A 17,505-nucleotide genomic window follows, 5' to 3' on the forward strand; every position below is an offset into this window, starting at 1 on the left:
AACCTCAGCAGCAGTGCTGCTATGGGATGTGCTTCCCTTTGCTGGAGTGGATGGGCACAGGAGACACCAATGTCTGGTGCACAGGACTCTGCCAGTACAAACAACATTGCCTCTTCTCTCTCCAGCAAGCTCTTACATGCCAAGGGTTTGTGAGGAAGAAGGGAATATTCATGCTGTCTGTGTCCTACTGTGTAGACGGATTTACCAGGCATTTGCGGTGTTTGTTGAGTTGTACTCAAAATTCTGGTGGTCCTTGATTCAGCTCTTGGTGACAAAGAGGGCACTCTTTGTCTGCGTGTCCTTTTCCCTCCTTTTGCTGACACTGGAATACCTCAGCAATTTCTGGAGGTGAAGAGAAGCTGTTGAACAGAGGGAGGATGAAAAATAGTGATTCCCTCCTAGACATTTAATTCCAGCTGAAATGAGGGGATTTAGGAGCTGAATGCTGAATGACTGCACTATTTATCAGACCTTCCGCTAGAGTCAGTTACTGTGGTCAGGGGTGAGATGGGAATATCCATTCCTGTGTTGGGGAGAGAGAAACTGAGATTAGCCAAATAGGCATAACAGGTGTTCTCCACCTCAACGGTATAAAAAACCACGAGAATGGGCCAGTAGGTGCATGACCAGTTGGACTAAATTATTATTGTAGGTCACTTCAAATTGAAAATATTCTATTCTACATTCTGTTGCCTGATCCTTTTCAATTCCATTTTGGGGACTAATCATGAAAGACTGATCCCTGCCTTGCAGGGGAAAAATTCTCTCTCTGTTCTCTGAGAAGATCCATGGATAGCAAAGGCAGCTGGAGGAAACTGGTTTGGGTGATTGTCATGGCTCTCTAGCAGTCCCTCAGTCTGGGAACAGTTAGTAATGGTCTCAGTATCAGGGACCTGCTTTTTTTTTGCCTTAATCCCCTTTTCCCCAAAAGGGGCTGAGCTTACAGCTGGGGTCTGTGGGTAAAGGGCTGTTCTGCTGTGTCCAGCAGAGCAAGGGGGACTCCAGCTTTCCAGAGCCTTCTGACTCTTGGGCACTGGTGCCCTTTCCAGACAGGGCTGTCTCACTTGTTGAGGTGCTCCCTCAGCTCCCTTTCCAGCTCACCTGTGGCTCACCAAAACCTTCTGTGGCTGAGGGCTGGGAGGGCTTTTCTCTGGTTTCACTGTTCCTGTGAGACAAGGCTTTTTTGCCTTTTTTTTTTTTTTTGGCATGGTTAGGTTTTAGTTTTGATTCAGATATATGATAAAATCAGCATTAACCAATTACAGGGTATATCCCAGTCTCCCTGCAGCTGAAGTTGCTTGGGGCATGGCAAATAGCTGCTGCCCTCCTCCACAGGTTTGCCCAGACCTCTTGTGATGGATGTACCTGCCAGCCCAGAACATGAAATGCTGTTTTGTTCTAAGCCTGGGAGCAATCCACTTAGCTGCACGGAGAGGGAACTAAGAGAAGAAGGGTGATAAGAGAAGTGGCCTGATAAGGATTTTTTGACTGCTGTGGGGAGCTGTGCTGTGCAGGGAGGTGGCTGCTGACACTCTCAGAAGTGACACTTGGCCTGAGTGTCACACAGATTAATGGTGTAAGGTCCCCAATGGCTCTCAGTACCAGCTATTGCTAGGCATGGGCAGAGTGAGAAAAGGTGGAAAGCAGGTGGGACTTTCAGTGCTCCAGCCACTCTGCCTCCCTCCCTGAGATCGCTGCACAACTCTCTCTGTTTGAGGCCAATCCTGCTGTTCTGGGAGCAGAACCCCACCCTGTCTGGACTAGTGTTAAATCAGGAAAAATGTAACTGCACAACACAAGGCATATTAAGGATGTGGTTTGTGTCTTGCTGGTTCAGGAGATAACTGGATTGCTGTTGCCTTGTCTGCAAAAAAACATTAGATCAGTGAAAGAGAAGCCTCAGTCATGCTCTTCAGTACAGCAGAATGTAAGGGGTCTGACTTCTTCCTGACTCATTTGTAAATCTGTTTTCAAATTATGGTTGTATGGAAAAATATTCTGAAAATCCTGAGCTCAAGAATAAGGATGACTTTTTAACTTTGGCCTTGGGACCAAAAATGTGCAACTCTTTCTATGCTTTTCTGTATCTGTGTTTAAAGTCTCCTTTCTCCTCTCTCTCTGCAGGTCCTTCAGAAGCTTGGTAAAGCAGATGAAACAAAAGATGAGCAGTTTGAACAGTGTGTGCAAAACTTCAACAAACAGCTGGTAAGATAATTGTCAATATGTAATTGCACCCTGGGTTTCAGTATTAGCCTCCAGTCAACTGCTGCAATGTAATTAAAGGCCATTAAAATAAACAATGACACAGGCCTGTTGAAGTGACCCATAACTCATAACTTCTCCCTTACAAGAAATGACATTGTGACTTCCAGGGTCTCTTTCATGGAATCAGTGGGAGAATCATAGAACATGCTGAAGTCCATCAGGATCATAAGCCCAGGTCCCTTTGCAGGGCACCCCAAGAGTCACACCATGTACCTGAGAGCATTGTCCAAATGCTTCCTGAGCTCTGTCAGGCTTGGTGCTGTGAAAATGTCCCTGAGGAGCCTGTCCCAGTGCCCAACCACCCTCACGGTGAAAAACCTTTTCTTGATACCCAACCTAAATCTCCCCTCCTCAGCTTCATCCTGTTTCCTCAGTCCTGTCACTGGTCACGAGAGTGAAGAGATCAGTAAAAATAATGAAGAGATCAGTAAAAATAATGAAGAGATCAGTAAAAATAATGCTTTTTCTAGACCCAGTTTTAGAAAAAGAAATAGCTCAAGCAGAACACTTTCTTCAGTTAGCAGCTGCTTTGTAATGTAATTTTTGCTGCTCTGCTGGAAGCAGAGATATAAGAGCAACATTGTGTCACTGAACGAGGGATAAGTTGGGAAACAGATTAGAAATGAAAAAGTAAAATGAACAAGGCAGTTTCAGTTTCCCAAGCACAGTGTAGGGCAGAAGAGACAGAGAAAGCAAATGGTGAAAAAGGAACATCCTTCCATGGCTAAGACCTAAATCTGACTTCTTCCCCATACTTGCACAATCACTGTGTCAGGCCTGAGTCATTATTCTTCTGCGTGTCTGCCTCATCCCCTGTATTTTAGGGCACAGAAATATTTTAACAGTGTAGCAATTTTTCCCCACCCTCCTACTTCCACAGCACTAGGTTTCAATCTTCAACTGGGTGTGTTTTGTTTTATTTTTTATCTAGAGCCTTCAGCCTCCCAGCAAGGAAAACGCCAGTTACCTTGTGGATTTTGCTGGTGCTTGTTGGTAGGGGAAGCATTGCTTCTGTTTTGTGGCAGGAAATGTGTGCCACAGCATAGCTCAGGTGGTGCTGAATAAATGTTACTCTTTTGTGGCTTGACACATTTAGGACCTTTTTCTAGAGCTGTTAGTGACAGCTGCATCGTGTCTGTTGAGACTCAGCAGATGTGGTTGTGTCGCAAAACCAGCTGAGCAGGGATTTGCCACAGCTGAATGTAATGAAAATCCTTCAGTCTGGCTTTGACTTATGTGTAACCAGAGCTGATTGCAGATTGCTGGACACTAATGCTCCTTCTCTTGGCAGCAATAGCAGCTATTGCTCCAGAAGTTCATGCAGCACGTCCAGCAATGATACTCTTTTGTAGACAGCAGAATACATTTTAACTGCTTTCTCACAACATGACATTACCAGACGTGACTTTTGTGGTATAATTTTTAAGCAATTAAGAAATAACCGTTATAAATGAGAAATACAAAAAACCTCAAATCTACATTTCTAGCTGTGACTCTCTGGGATGGCTTTTTCAATTTCCAAAGCCCTAAGTTCCAGTGAGGAGCCTGTTAAGAAGCACTGCCTCTTGTATCCCTTAACATCTGAATTCTTTCTCCTGTTCTGTGGAGTGGACCATGAACTAAATTCTCCAAATAATTAATCAAAGAAGCTGGAGGCTGCTCTGCATTTGCTGCTTGAGGTGTGATGGTTTTGCTTAGGCCTTCAGTTTCCCTGTTACTAAAATAAATGCAGACAATGCCTGTTTTACAGGGCAAACCATGAGTGTGAGTTAGCTGGATTCTTAGGATATCCAGAGCTGAAGGCTAGGGGAATAAAAAATTGGCTTTATATACATATATACGCACTTTGTATTTTTATATGTATAAGGTGTGTGTAGTATAGTTATCTTTGAGATTTCTGTGACCTTTCATTACAAACTTTGCTCCAGTGGGGAATGGAGGTCTGGAGGAAAGCTGACCTTTTGCTGCAGGCTGGTGACAGGACAGCGCTGCTCTCTTGTGGAACTGGCCAGGGTGTGAGCAGACAGTGACCTTGTTCACTGGCTGATTAGAGGCTCCTCTGACTCTAATGACTGTGCTGGATCACTTTGACACATGTTGCTGTGTGTGGTCTGCTGAGGAATGGAGTGCAGGTCTAAAAATCACCTAATCATTTTCAACCAAGGTGTTTGTGGTTCTCTCAAATAGTGGTTGAGTGGACATAAGAGAAGGCATTGGGCTTCCTAACTCCATCCATCAGGCTCATATAAGAGCACCACTCTGAGGTCCCTGAATGGTATGAACGTTTTGGCTCAGATGGATCTGCTTTGTGGCAAAAGAGCTGGAGAGAGCTGCGCAGGTGCAGCTGTGTCTCCTGAAGGCTTGGCAAGCAGCAGAACTGCCCCTCACTACTCCCTCATGGAGATTCTTTGGCTGTTTACCTTCCCAAAGGGCTGTTTGAAGGTTCCCTCCTTTTTCACTTTCCCAGTGTCACTTGTGTTCAGTCACTGGCACAAGGATCTGTCCCAGATGCTGACCTGGGAGCAAGAGTCCTCCTGGAAAGGTGCAGCTCAGCCCCTTCCTGAAGTGTGCCAGGCTTTGCCTTCTCTTGCCCTGGAGTACTCATTGGAGGGACAGTGTGAGGCTGGTGGCAGCTCTTACACCTGGCACCAGGTGTGTTTCTGCCTGGCAGAGCTGCTGGGTTTTGATACCCTTCGTGAGCTGCCACTTGTGTGGAAGTTCTGGGCTGGTTCACACCATTCACACCGAGCACATCAGAGGGAAGCTGCTGCTGGCACAGGCTGCACCCACCTCTGCCTGCACCACGCTGTGTTTGGCACAGCCCCTGCTGCAGGGCAGGCACTGGGACCTTTGCTGTCCCAGAGTAGGTTCCCATTGCAGTCAGTAGCTCAGAGAGGGTTTTTTTCCCTGACAAGAGCCCTTCACACCCAGCAGTTTCCATTTCAGCCCTATGTGGCAAAACAAGCTTAACAGCCTCTCTGTGGTACCCCAGGGTGGAGCTTCCCTCCCAGAGTTCATGCTCTGTGTTAACTGCTCTGAAGTTTTGCTGAGGGGGGGCTTACCTGGAGCTGTTGTTTCAGTGCTTCCCCTCCCTGTAATTACACAGTCTGCTCTTCCAGCCCTACATTAATCTAATCTGGAACAGGACATATCTCCTGCCCCCTCAGATGTCAAATGTGCACTGAGTGCACAGCTGAGTTTAAACATCAGCAAGAGGTGACTGAGAGCACTCAGCTGCAGGATGCAGCACCACTTAGTGAGGATGCCTGGAGAGCACAGAAGGCCGGTTCTGCATTGCTGCATTTGCATACTCCACTTTTCAGCCCTACCTTTTCCAGGAGATCTATCTAAAAATATTGACTAGACATTTAATTGTGCTCCTGGTTTTCTGCTCAGAGGATACTTTTGTCTCCATGGCTTTGGAACTGGGTATTGAGACTTGAAGAGTTCTGAGTTTGGCTTGTGTCATTTGCTGCTGTGGCAGGATTAGAGCAAGCATGGACACAATTTTAGAAGTGGCTTCTGATTTTAGATGCTACAGTTTTGAATGTTACTGCTCCAGACATTGCGGTGCCCAAGTGTGTAGTGGGCAAGTCCTGCAGAGGACCTTCCCTGCTGATAGTTTTTGATAACCTCCAAATTGTGAGTTGAAATTTAGTTATTCTTAAAAATGATACAGCTGTAGGATGATAATGTATCCATTGGTGGGACTTTGCATATCTTTTGCAAAACAAGAATGCAGAAAAGAGACCACTGCACCTCACAGCCTGCTGTCATTTTCCTGCTTCCCAGTTTGTGCCCCATTGAGGGCTCACCCCAGTATAATGAATTTTGACAGCTGAAGCCAACTCCAGAGACTGGGAGCTCACAGGACATCTTCAACAGCTGCCTCAGAGCTACTGACTTCAAAAGCAGATGTTTCCCATCAGCTCTCCCCACCACTCAGGCACCTCTTCTCTCAACTGAGCTCGTGCTGAGATCCTTTGTGCTCCCAGTGCAGCTGTGCTCTCTAAGCAGAGGCTAAATCTGCCCAGCTGTTGAAGTGGCAGTGATAGTATAGCTTTGTGAGAAATCCATCTGCTTCCATCAGCATGGCCCAAATTGTTTTCCATGCCTCGAAAGTTCTGGATGAGTTCACATTTGTTCTTTTCCTACTGCCATCAGCAAAGGAAATGAGGGATTGGAAAAAGCTGGCCAGTTTTACAAACAAAGTCTCTTGGTCTGGGGAAGCATTGGGAACTGACCCAAAGAGAGTACAAGAGGAGAGGAGTTAAGATTACATTTGCTGCAAAAGTCCTACAAGTTCCTAGAACACAGAGCAAAAGAATACAAAAAATGTGATGGCTTGAAGTTTCATGTGATCAGAGGACTGGTGTGTAGCCTGTCTGCCAGACCCGTTTTCTTTAGTTAGAAATGCTTGAGTGCTTCTTACAGACTCTCCTTAGCTGAGAGAATAACTGGTGATCTCCTTACCTTGGCAGTCCGAAGGCACGAGGCTGCAGAAGGACCTCCGCACTTACTTGGCTTCTGTCAAAGGTAAGGTCTGCACCAGCTGAGGTTTGTTCCCCTCCAGTGCTACCTCCCAGGGAGGTTTCTGCAGCCTTCCCCTCCCTGCTGTTTCCCCAGGCATGCATTGCAGCTTTGTTAGGGGGGGAATCTTTCAGAGTCCTTTGGGACCAGCTGGGGATGCTTTGATGCCAAACACGTGGTGGTGTCTTAGGAGATGTACCTCCACATGTTCTTCTAGGGGAGGATGGATGCAAAGGGCTTGATGCAGCTGCACTCTTGGTTCCTTTCTCCCTCTGGTTACCTTGCATCTCTGTGTCATCAAGGGTCACACATTTCATAAGGCAGAGCTCAGCATCTGTTGTAATGCTCGTGTGCCTCAGGGCAAGGGTTAAACTGTGAGGAACACATTATTTTCTTCTTTGTCTGAACAGTTCCCTCTTCTTTCCTAGCTATGCATGAGGCCTCCAAGAAGCTGACAGAGTGTTTGCAGGAAGTTTATGAGCCAGATTGGCCTGGGAGAGATGACACAAATAAAATAGCAGAGGTAAGACTTAGTCCAGGATGTGGGGATGTCCAGACTTCCTCTGTCAGCAGAGAAGAGCTTTGGAAGCTGTGTCTGTGCACATTTCTTCAGGCATATGACTTTGCAGAAGAATTGGAGACAAACACAGCACTGTGAAGAAAGGAAGGCTGGAAGGATGTGCCCTGTATTTTTGTGGGAGATTGTTGCCAAATGCTTGTACATTACACAGAACTGAACACTTATGCCCAGAGGCCGTTTGTTTCCTCTGAGTGGCTAAATGGGGACAGAGGATTCCAACAGAAACTCAGGAGGGCCAGCTGGGTGTACTGCTTATGTTCTGTGTAAGAGAAAGGAGCAGATAAAACCATGGCTAAAGCTCTCAGAGCAGCCAATTCTGTAGCTGCCCCATCCCCTCATGGCAGCACCACCAGCTGCCTTGTTCCAGTTGCTCCCTTGTTTGGCTGAGCCATGTGTCACCCCACACTGCTGGTGTTGTCATTCCTTGGCAAGGTGAGGCCTGTGCAGCTTGCCCAGGTGTTTCCTGTGGAGCTCAGGGCCCAACCTGGCATTTGGCAGCTTGGATCCCCTTGGCCTGTGCCTGGGGTGGGTCCAGCTGGAGGCAGAAGCCTCTGCTCGCTTGCTCAGCTGTTCCAATTCAGCCCTCTGGATTCATTTGCCATGAGGCTGCAGGACTGGGTTTATCTGCAGCTGTCTGTGCCATTGGAGAAGTGGTGAAGGAGTAAACAGGAGAAGGATTCTTTCTTTCTCCTTCTTTCCCTGGCAGAAAATCTCACCTGAAATAGCATCTGTATCTTGCCCAGGAAATAATGACTTCAAAGCAGATAATTCAAACAAAATCTGAACGTTTCCAGGTCAGTTTTTTCATTAACATGGAAACTTTGCACTAGGAAGTGCTGTTGCAGTAAATAATGGAGTTGTATTTCAGCTGGCTTGACTACGCAGTCTCTGTTGGCTTTTTTTTTTCCTGAGCCACTGTGGTGCCTCCTGAGACATTGACCCTTCAGAAAATTTGAGCCAGAGGCGTCAAAGGGGACATGAATCCTGAGAACTAACTAGCTACCCTTTGGGTCTGCGAGAGTATTTCCAGCTGTCCACCTTCCCTTTTAATTCCTTATTTATAGTTTGCTTGTGAAAAGACAGGTGAGAGAGAAGAATTATTCCTGCTAAATAAAAAGCACAAAGTGGGAAGTTTTCCTGAGTGTTTTAGCCAAAACCCTTTGTTCATGTGGAAAAACAGGAGAGAGGGTAATTTTCACCTAATTCAAGGTGTTGATAGGAAATCCCTGTGCCTGAGCTAAGGTCAAGGATGACGTGGGCACAGCTCAAGGTGCAAGCCTTGTCCTCCATTGGGCTGTGGAGACAGGAGGTGTGAGGGCTGAAGATTGATAGTGTAGCTTTCTGTTGTTCATGATTCTCCAGGAAGCTGTATTGTAATGAATAACAGAACATGGTGCCTTGTGGTGTCAGGTGTCCCTTTTTTGTAGCTGCTGGGAGAAGGAGGAAAACCAGCTTGGCAATCACCTTCCATTGTACAGATTTGAGTTTAACATTGCAGGGGAAAGATGGGGCTTCAAAGGCATTCTGTCCTTGGAGAGGTCACCAGAATTAGCAGCATCAGGCTTTGCCATTTCTGCCAAGATCTCTGTTATCATTAGTTTTCCAAAGAACTTGCTGTTTCTTAAGAGCTCTGAATGACCAAGATCATTGGCTGTAGCACTCACAGAGAAAAACAGAAATGTGGAGCCCTGTGTTCTTAATAGTTAACTCATTACTTTTGTTTTTCAGAACAATGATCTCCTGTGGACAGATTTCCATCAGAAGTTGGTGGATCAAGCACTTCTGACCATGGATACATACCTTGGCCAATTTCCAGATATTAAAGTAAGATTCTCTTGGAACTACTTGATCTAGAGACTCGCAGCAGATAAAAGCTCTGAAGATCAATTTCTTATATCTGCTTTAGGAGAGTGTGTGCTGGGCTTGTCCAAGGTCTTCTTTAAAAGTAGCCAAGATCTCTGCAGCTCTGGGTTAATTGAAAATGTCTTGTTCTAATTTTGGGCTTAAAACAAGAGTGAAGAATCCAGGGGAAAGATGCTGAAGAGAAAATAGAAGTGTTGAACAGGAGGATCCATGAAATTGCCTATTGCATCAGAGTGCAGGGGGGCAGTGTCAGCAATAGCTGAGAAGGTCTCAATCTCTTTTTGTCCTTTTGTCTTATAACTTTCTTGTAAGTAGAAAACATTGAGGAAGCAGTTGGTGACAAATGTACTTTATGAGTAGAGGCTGGTGTGGAAGGCACATTTCTATGAGTCTTTGGAAGTCTTGCTCTGTGTGTACCCAGCTTTTTTCGGGAGAGTGCTGGATAGGTGTCTCTTTGGGATAGATTGTATCCAGGCATCAGGGTTTGAATGCTGGCCTGTGACCTTCCCTTCCCCCACAGCTATCTCCTCTCTATTCATTTTGAGGTTTTGCAGGAAATGTCTTCACCATATGGAAGCACAAGTAATGATATCACCATATGGGAAGTATCAGCTTGTCCCCTTTCCAGTGAGAGCAGCCCTTTCCCCAGCACATGTCTCTTAAAACCTTTGTCAGTATTTATTGCTTCAGGAGGACTGTGCTGTATCAGATGGGGGCAGGTCACAGGCTTGTAAAATGAGCCCTGAACAGCAGTGGCCTTGTCTCCTGGGACTCCCTAGGTTTGCTTCATTTTTCCAGCCTCTTCTGCCCCTGGAATTCTGGGATGGGGAAGGGCTGTGGCTTTCCAGCCCCTGGAGGCTGTAGGGCTGATCTTTCTGGGATGTGATGCCATGGGCCTCAGTCAAAGTGCACCCTGTGCTGCTTCCTCAGAGGATGCCTTACTTTGGGCTTGCTGCAGACTCAGGCTTTGGCACTCCTTTGGTCAAAATAACATTTTATCAGTTGTTGAACTTTGCTAGCTGCACAGAAGTATAGCAAGGCCTCACATAAAGAATTAGCGTTCTTGAGATTTGCAGGCAAAAAAAAAAAATTCCCTGTCTCATGTCATTTACAGAATATTTGAGTTGTTTTTTGTTGTTGTGGTATTAGTTTTCTGGGTTTTGTTTTCCACAAAATGAAATTTTCTGCTTTTCCTGGAATTCTGGCATGACGCTGGTAAAATGAGTTGATTAATGGAGAGAATATGATTTTAATTTTGTTGTGAAAAGGCCTGTTTTTATTAATAGCCTAGTAATTAAAATGTGTGATGAGTTAGATCATGCATGTGTTATTTTTTTGTTACATGCTAGCATGTTCTCAATCAATCTTTACTTGAGGGGCTGTAAAAATTCCCTTGGACTTTGTGGACTTGAAAAGGGATCCACAGCGGGAATGTGAAAACAGAGCATGCCTTTAGAAAGGAATTTTTGTGTGTTAAAGAAAATAATTTATCCAATGTTGGATGTTAACCCCTGACCAAGGCCTCTATATCTTCTCTAACTTGAAAAAGTGCTTTAAACTTTCTTTGCAGATCAGTGTCTTTTTACTTCTTGGAGTAGGACTCTCTTGCATAACATTTAATATTTGAGTGAGCTTTTTGTTGGTTCTGCTCAACATGCAGTAATAGTACAGGTCTCTGCAGTGACCCCAGAGAAGATAAACTACAGCCCAAGTTCTGAATAGCTGTGGAATTGGGGATTTTCTGTCTAGCACTAAAACTGGTGCTCTATTAGCTGTAAAACCAAACATCAGTAGAGAAGGGCATGGAGGGCAGAAGTTTTTTGTGATGGCTTGGGTTTATTAATTTGAGCCTCCTTAAAAAAAAAAAAAGGATTTGTTGCAAAGTAATGAAGTCTGCTGGAGTTCAGCTGTTACATTTGAGTGATGGGGGTCCCTGCAGCTGTCCTGGAGTCATGTAAGGGAGCCCTGAGCCTTCCTAACAGTCCTGTTGGTGCCACGTCTAACAGGCAGTGGTGTGCTCAGTGGTTACTCCAGGAGGGCTCACACCCTGTGTGTCTGTACCTTGCAGCATTTCCCTGTACTCCAACAGAAATAGGGGGGTGGGTGTTAGAACTTTGGGAGCTGCATAAACATGGAGGGTTGACTTTGTTTGAAAGATGGGTGACATTGAATCAAACTTCCTGGTGGGTAGCCTGAAAACTGAAGTGTCTGTGTGGCCATATCAGAGGTGGGGAGAACTCCAGCTGTCTCTACCAGGCTGACCTGGGGGCAAAGTGGTATCTTAAATCCCAGATGGGATCATGTTTCCTCTGGTCTGTTTGTAAGATGCATTAAGCTGCAGATCAGGTTGCTCTGCAGCTGGAAGCCCCCTCCAATACCTTGTCTTCTGGCTGGCAGTGTGGTGTTTGGGAGGTGTCTTCTAGTGACCTCAGCTCTGGGGTGGCTCTGCTTCTTCGTGACTCCTCTCTTGGAGTGAGCTGAGCGTTTAGAGGAGAGTTTGGGAGTGCATGTGGCTGAGATCCTGCAGCTCTGCTGTGACTCACCCAGAGCTGCAGCAGTGTTTGCTGGAGGAGCAGAGCAGTGTGTGTGGGAGGTGTGCGAGCTGCTTTGGCACAGATCAGCCCTGAGCGTGGCTCTGCAGCGTATCTGCAGGAGCCTGGGGAGAGGAAACCACAGCTCCCTGCCAAGGCAGGACAGAAGGAGATTCTGCTTTTGCAAGTAAATCCCAGTGCTGATTCCTTGTTCTGCGCTGTGTCCCTGGATTTTGTGGTTAATTAGAAATGCTCCTGGCTCTTTGCCATGCCTTTTCTCTCTGTTATCCGGCCTGTCTCTGGGCTGCTGATTACTGACGCTGGTCCAGGCTCTGTGATCCAGGGGGAAGTGTTATGGTAAGGTTGGGATGGTGTGTGCTCCAACCCAGATAGTCTGGGGTGCTTGCAGACAGTGTGGGAGGCAAGGGGCTGAGGGATGGAGAGTTCCTAAAACAGGGAAACCCAGTGGGCCAGGACCTCAATAAAGTGCAACTCTGCTGGGAGAGAGAGCCTTGGGCTCCTCACTTCCACATAGGATCAGGCCACAGGCCTGGCTGTCTGTCCTGGATTCTCAACCATGGATTTGTCAGGACTCCATTCCTGAATCTAAGTCTGGTACACAGTCAGCACTCTACTTGTATTTGTTTTGGCTTCAGTGTTGTGTGTTGGTGACCCAGTGCTGCAAGTTTTCCCTTGCACTTCCCTTGCTTGAATGCTCGTGACAGCAACCTCTGCCTTTGGCAGTCACTACTGTCTGCAGCTTCTGTCACAGGATCCAAAAAGCTGTCCATGGCATAGCCTGAGCATGTGGATGAGTGCTTTTGCTGTGCTGGCAGCAGAAATGCCTTCTTTTGTTGGACTTAATCTCTCAGGCTTCCACACTAACTAGTGAGCTGGTTAGTTAGAGACTGGCTGCAGGCCTCGGGAAGCCCTGAAAATAATGAAGGATGTAGGATGCAGGCACATGGTGGGGCTTAGGAAGCAGTGGAGCTAAAGTTCTGGAAACACCCATGTCACCCAGAGGTGGGGCCTGTTGGTGGATCCCTTCACCTTCCATTGATGGCTTCTCTCTCCTCCTGAGGTGCTCCCTCTGAAATGGTGCTTGCCACAGTGGCTCCCAGGGCCTCCTCCTGTGTGGAGAATCCAGAGAGAGTCCATGGGCAGAGTGTGGGGTGTTCTGGAGGTTGGGAGGGTGTTTTCCCTGGGAGGCTTTGCAGTTTAGGCTGCTGGGGAAGACTGGTGTGACTCTTTTCTCCATGTTTCTAGTCTCGTATCGCCAAGCGAGGAAGGAAGCTTGTGGATTACGACAGTGCCAGGCACCACTTTGAAGCCCTGCAAACTGCAAAGAAGAAGGATGAAACCAAAATTGCAAAGGTAAAGGAAATCAGGAGGATATGCAGCCTTCCTTTCTTTTTGGGAGCTCTGCATTTGCCAGCTGTACCTGTTCCTTGTGTTTTCATAGAATTCATTCATTTTGCAAAGGACCTTCAAGATCATTAGGGTGTTGTGAACTGGTGATGTTTTGCTAGGTATTTCCTTCTCATTTGTTTAGTTTTCCTGGAATGCAGGATGGCCTCTGGTTGGTTCAGACCCACTATCATCAGTCTGCATGTCTTGGTGGCCAAATGCTTGGGCATGGGTTTGTCACGTGCACAGGACCAACAACCTCTGACAGAAAAGCCTGTGTGCCCCTTGGGGAAGCAAAATCTTGCAGTGCTCCAGAAAAATGTTACAGTTTGTCTGCTTCTTGGGACTTTCTCTCCATCCCAGAGCAGTGGTAGGAATGTTTCAGTGTTACTTGAAGTTGGTTCTGTTTGCAAAACCCTCTGATATCCCAGCAGAGAGACCCTTAGGAGTGTGAATTACATCAATGGGAAAGCACTCTATGCACACTTGATGAATGCATTCTATTGTCTGTTGGTCTCCATTACTGGATAATAAATAAGGCTGAAAGCAGAAAAATACGAGTTTTTTCTTGTGAGGTTTTTTTCCTGCCTCTCAACAGCTTGATCCAGGGCTTACCCAATAGTCAAGTGAAGGATTTTATTTTTAATGGAATTTATTTTAATTAAAAACAAAGTTTACATTTTTTAATGTAGCAGAAAAAAGGCAATAGTGCTAATTTTGTTCTAGAATAGGTGCATGAATTGAATGCTGTCCCTAAAATGAGCTATGGATTCCTTTTGTACCCTGAGCGTATTTGAATCCATGTGCTTCCCTTCACAGGACAATTCTTGACACAACAGAATAGTCCAGGGCTGGGGAGACATCTTTTATTCTCTTCAGTGTGGGCCATGGTAAATTGTGACTCCTCAGGGTAGAAGCAGTAGAGGAAAGAAAGACCCTGGATCTGTGTCTTTTAAGAAGGCTGACAAGAGTTGTCATCTTTTGCTTAGGTTTATTTCTGGTGGGGGGAATATGAGCTATGTAAGAGATGCTGATGTTTTTCCTGCATAGAAGAAATTAAGATGCATCCCTAGCCTGAGTGAAAAATGTGCATTTAATGCCACAGTACTTTTATTGTTAAGATGCAAGTCATCAGTCATCTACAGTGTGCTGCTTGCACTGTGATTAACCTTGACAGACAAAAGGGGAGAGAGATTGATGGCCCAAGTGTCATTGCATCCCTTGTGTGGCAAAGCAAGTCTTGATTCTGTATGCAAGGCATGAGGCCCAACTGGTTATTCCTTCAGTTCAAAGCAGTAATTCATTGTGTCTGGGGCAGGAGCAGAATTTCCCTGGGGCATGTTATTTTATTGGTGCATGCCAGTGGGATCTTTGCTGCAATATAAGATTAAGCCAAATTGTTTTGTAGGAATTGATCTACTCAGGTTGGTACCTGGTGCCCTGCAGCAGAGATTAGCTGCCCTTATCACTGCTGCAGTCACTGTTGTCCCAAATGTTCAGCTAAGGTGATACAACAGGTATGGAGAAAAGTACAGTTTGAAGAGTGAAACATTGAGAGTTAGGAGTTGGTGCTCTATTCATTATTTAGCCTGTGAAAGGGTCTCTCAGTACCTGATCAAACTCTTCTCATCAGCCAAAGTGTGCACTGGATCAGATGTTTCCACCCTCTGGAATTCAGGCCATAAGCTCATGCACAGGATAATAGGTGACACATTGCACTACAAAGATAGGAGCAGCAAGTCCCAAAGATGGGAGTTATGTGTGTGTGGCCTTCCCAAGGGGGCAGCTCTCACTGCCCAGCCTGGGATCTGGCATTTGCAGTCACGCAGCTCTGCAGGGCTGTGGGCAGCAGCCAGGGCTCCGTGTGCACTCAGCTGCTGGAGGTAGTTCACCTCTGTTTCTGTGCCTGGAGTTTTGCTCCTGTGACCTTTGAAGCAGGGTTGTTCCAGTGTAAGTTACTTTGGAATGTGATGACAGACCCCTAGGAGAGAGAAATCAAGTTTCTGACACAGGATACAAGTGGGAACTGACTTGATTAAGGTTTCATGGTATAGTAACAGAAACAGCAGTGTTAATACTTTTTGGCATTACGTGGTCTCTTTTATTCTTCTCTAATATATGGATGTTCTTTTCCCACCCAGGACCCCTGCCACTTATTGCTAAACTTACATCCTGCTATTAAAATAAATCACTGTGGATTTTCAGCTGTTGCATGCAAATAATTATGATGATTAATTAATCCTGACCTCTCTTTAAGGAGCTCCAACTTCACAGCCATGCCTTGGAGTAGGGTTGTCTGTGTGCTAGGTCACTAACAACTGTATCTGTTGCTCTTACAGCTGCCTGGCTGGTCTGCAGTATCCAGCCCACGTGGGGACATTAATTACTGCTAAACTTGGCATGCTTCAAAGGATTCATAACTGATCAGTCCCGGGATGTTTGTTTTTTTTCTCTCGCCTTGGTGATACTGGTTTTGCCCAGCCTCTAAATACACACTCTGTTGTGATTTTAATTTTTTTATCCTAAAAGATATATGTTTGCGTCTCTCTTGTTCTCTGTTTATTTGTTTTTCTTTTTTTCCCACTCAAACATGCTCCCTCCCCCAGCCTGTTTCGCTGCTTGAGAAAGCTGCGCCTCAGTGGTGTCAAGGGAAGCTACAAGCTCACCTCGTTGCACAAACTAATCTGCTCCGAAATCAGGTGACTGCTGATCTACCTGGCTCTAACCCTGCATGTGCTATTTTGGGCTCTAGATTGTACCCTGCAAGTAATCTCTAGGCAACGTTCACTCTAGTCCTTTCTGATCAGTGTGTCCTTGACACTCCTTAGCCACTGTAGGCACGTAGAAGTTGCTGACCAGTGAATGAGTCGGTGCCTGTCTGACTGATTTCTAGTCAGGGTGTTAATACTGGGCTGTTGTTTTCTCCCCCTGAGATGAAATGTGGATGAAGAAAGGCTGTGGAATAATTCTGAGGCAGAGGGTGATGTATTACACAGTTCCTCCAATTACCGCTTCCATTTTGCGCTAAGAGAAGCAGTCAGTTTTTATTGTTGCTGTTTCAAAAAAAAGAGAAAAAGGAAACGCTGAAAAATTGGCCTATGGATTCGTGTCATTGAGTAAAGCCACAAAAAAATAACATTGTGATTTCTGTGGCTGCTGAGTTAGCTTGCAACGTTCTCCTGTGATATTCCCACATGAGCACTGTCCTGGCTGTTGTGGTTTAAAAAAGCCATTTTTAGATACAATTTCAATCTGCACAGGAGAGGAGATGGACCCAGATCGGGCAATTTGTACCCTGTGTGACATATTTGAACAGGCTGAGATCAAGGTGGTGTCATCTAGCAGAACTTAGGTTATAGCACCTTGAGAGACATGAGCAGCTCAGAGGAACTGCAGGGAAGAAAAACTTCAATCTTTCTTGCATACAAGTGTGACTTTCTGATGAAATCTTGATCAGTGTTTCAGTTGGAACACATTAAGGGACAAGAGGGACTTGTCAGAAGACAGTGAGAAGAAAATGCTTTCAATGAGCAAGGGATAATAAATCCTTACCAGACTGGGAGAGCACCAGTTACCTGCTCACAAGTTCCTGGTGACCTCATGTTTTCTCATTCAAATGCTCCTGTGTTTCCACATTCCTTGTCCATGGAGTGAATTGCAGTTTAGAAAAGCCTCTCACCTTATGAAGCCCCTGGGTTTTCACAGTCACTTTATGATGCTGGATCAGGGAAAAGACTCCATTACCACATCAGTAAAGCTTGGAAAAAGAACAGCTGTTAGCAGCCCTGCTTAAGATGCAGAGCAAAGGCAGGAAATATATATTCATTCTAGATTGAAGGGAGAAGGACACATGGCAGCTTCCTGGGGGCTTGCCTCTGCTGGCCCAGCTGGGAGCTACCTGCACAGTTGGGATTCTTGACTAGTCTGTTTGACTGGTGGTTTTTCTGGAGGACTAGAAAACAGGTCTGGGAAGTTCCTCAAGTCACAAATAAATAAGTAAATCTATCAGCTCTTGGACATTTTTCCTCTTCTCAGACTTGGCTGTGGTGACTGCTACAATAGCAGCAAGCACAGACTGCCCAGAGAGGAAGTTCCTATGAGTGCCCCCTCATCCATTGCCCATGGATCTTAGGATACTAAGAGTCACTCCATAATTTCACTCTTCTGGGTCACTTTGCCCTACAGCACATGCAAGGGACTGTGTAATCTTTCCAGGCACCGTGCTGCGGGGGCGTTCATCTCCCAGTACATGGCATTAATATATTCAGTGACCACAGATATTTTGAAAGCACTCCCTTTTATTCCTCTGCTAAGCAATGCTATTGCTAA

General features: G+C 45.8%; 1 protein-coding gene across 18 annotated transcripts in view; it reads left to right on the plus strand.

The window, feature by feature from the left end:
• Window positions 1-17,505, plus strand: part of BIN1 (bridging integrator 1) — a 90,191-nt gene that overhangs the window by 34,998 nt on the left and 37,688 nt on the right. For 11 of the 18 annotated variants that reach the window (XM_074548740.1, XM_074548728.1, XM_074548730.1 and 8 more), the window contains exons 2-7: window positions 2,125-2,205; window positions 6,747-6,801; window positions 7,224-7,318; window positions 9,104-9,199; window positions 13,036-13,143; window positions 15,783-15,875. In XM_074548740.1, the coding sequence (XP_074404841.1) occupies window positions 2,125-2,205; window positions 6,747-6,801; window positions 7,224-7,318; window positions 9,104-9,199; window positions 13,036-13,143; window positions 15,783-15,875 (528 nt within the window). The remainder of the gene's footprint in view (window positions 1-2,124; window positions 2,206-6,746; window positions 6,802-7,223; window positions 7,319-9,103; window positions 9,200-13,035; window positions 13,144-15,782; window positions 15,876-17,505) is intronic. The other 7 variants (XM_074548745.1, XM_074548734.1, XM_074548739.1 and 4 more) reach the window with 1 other exon arrangement.

The sequence above is a fragment of the Zonotrichia albicollis genome, chromosome 10 (genome assembly GCF_047830755.1).
Source record: "Zonotrichia albicollis isolate bZonAlb1 chromosome 10, bZonAlb1.hap1, whole genome shotgun sequence".
In the NCBI taxonomy this organism is placed as follows: Eukaryota; Metazoa; Chordata; class Aves; order Passeriformes; family Passerellidae; genus Zonotrichia; species Zonotrichia albicollis.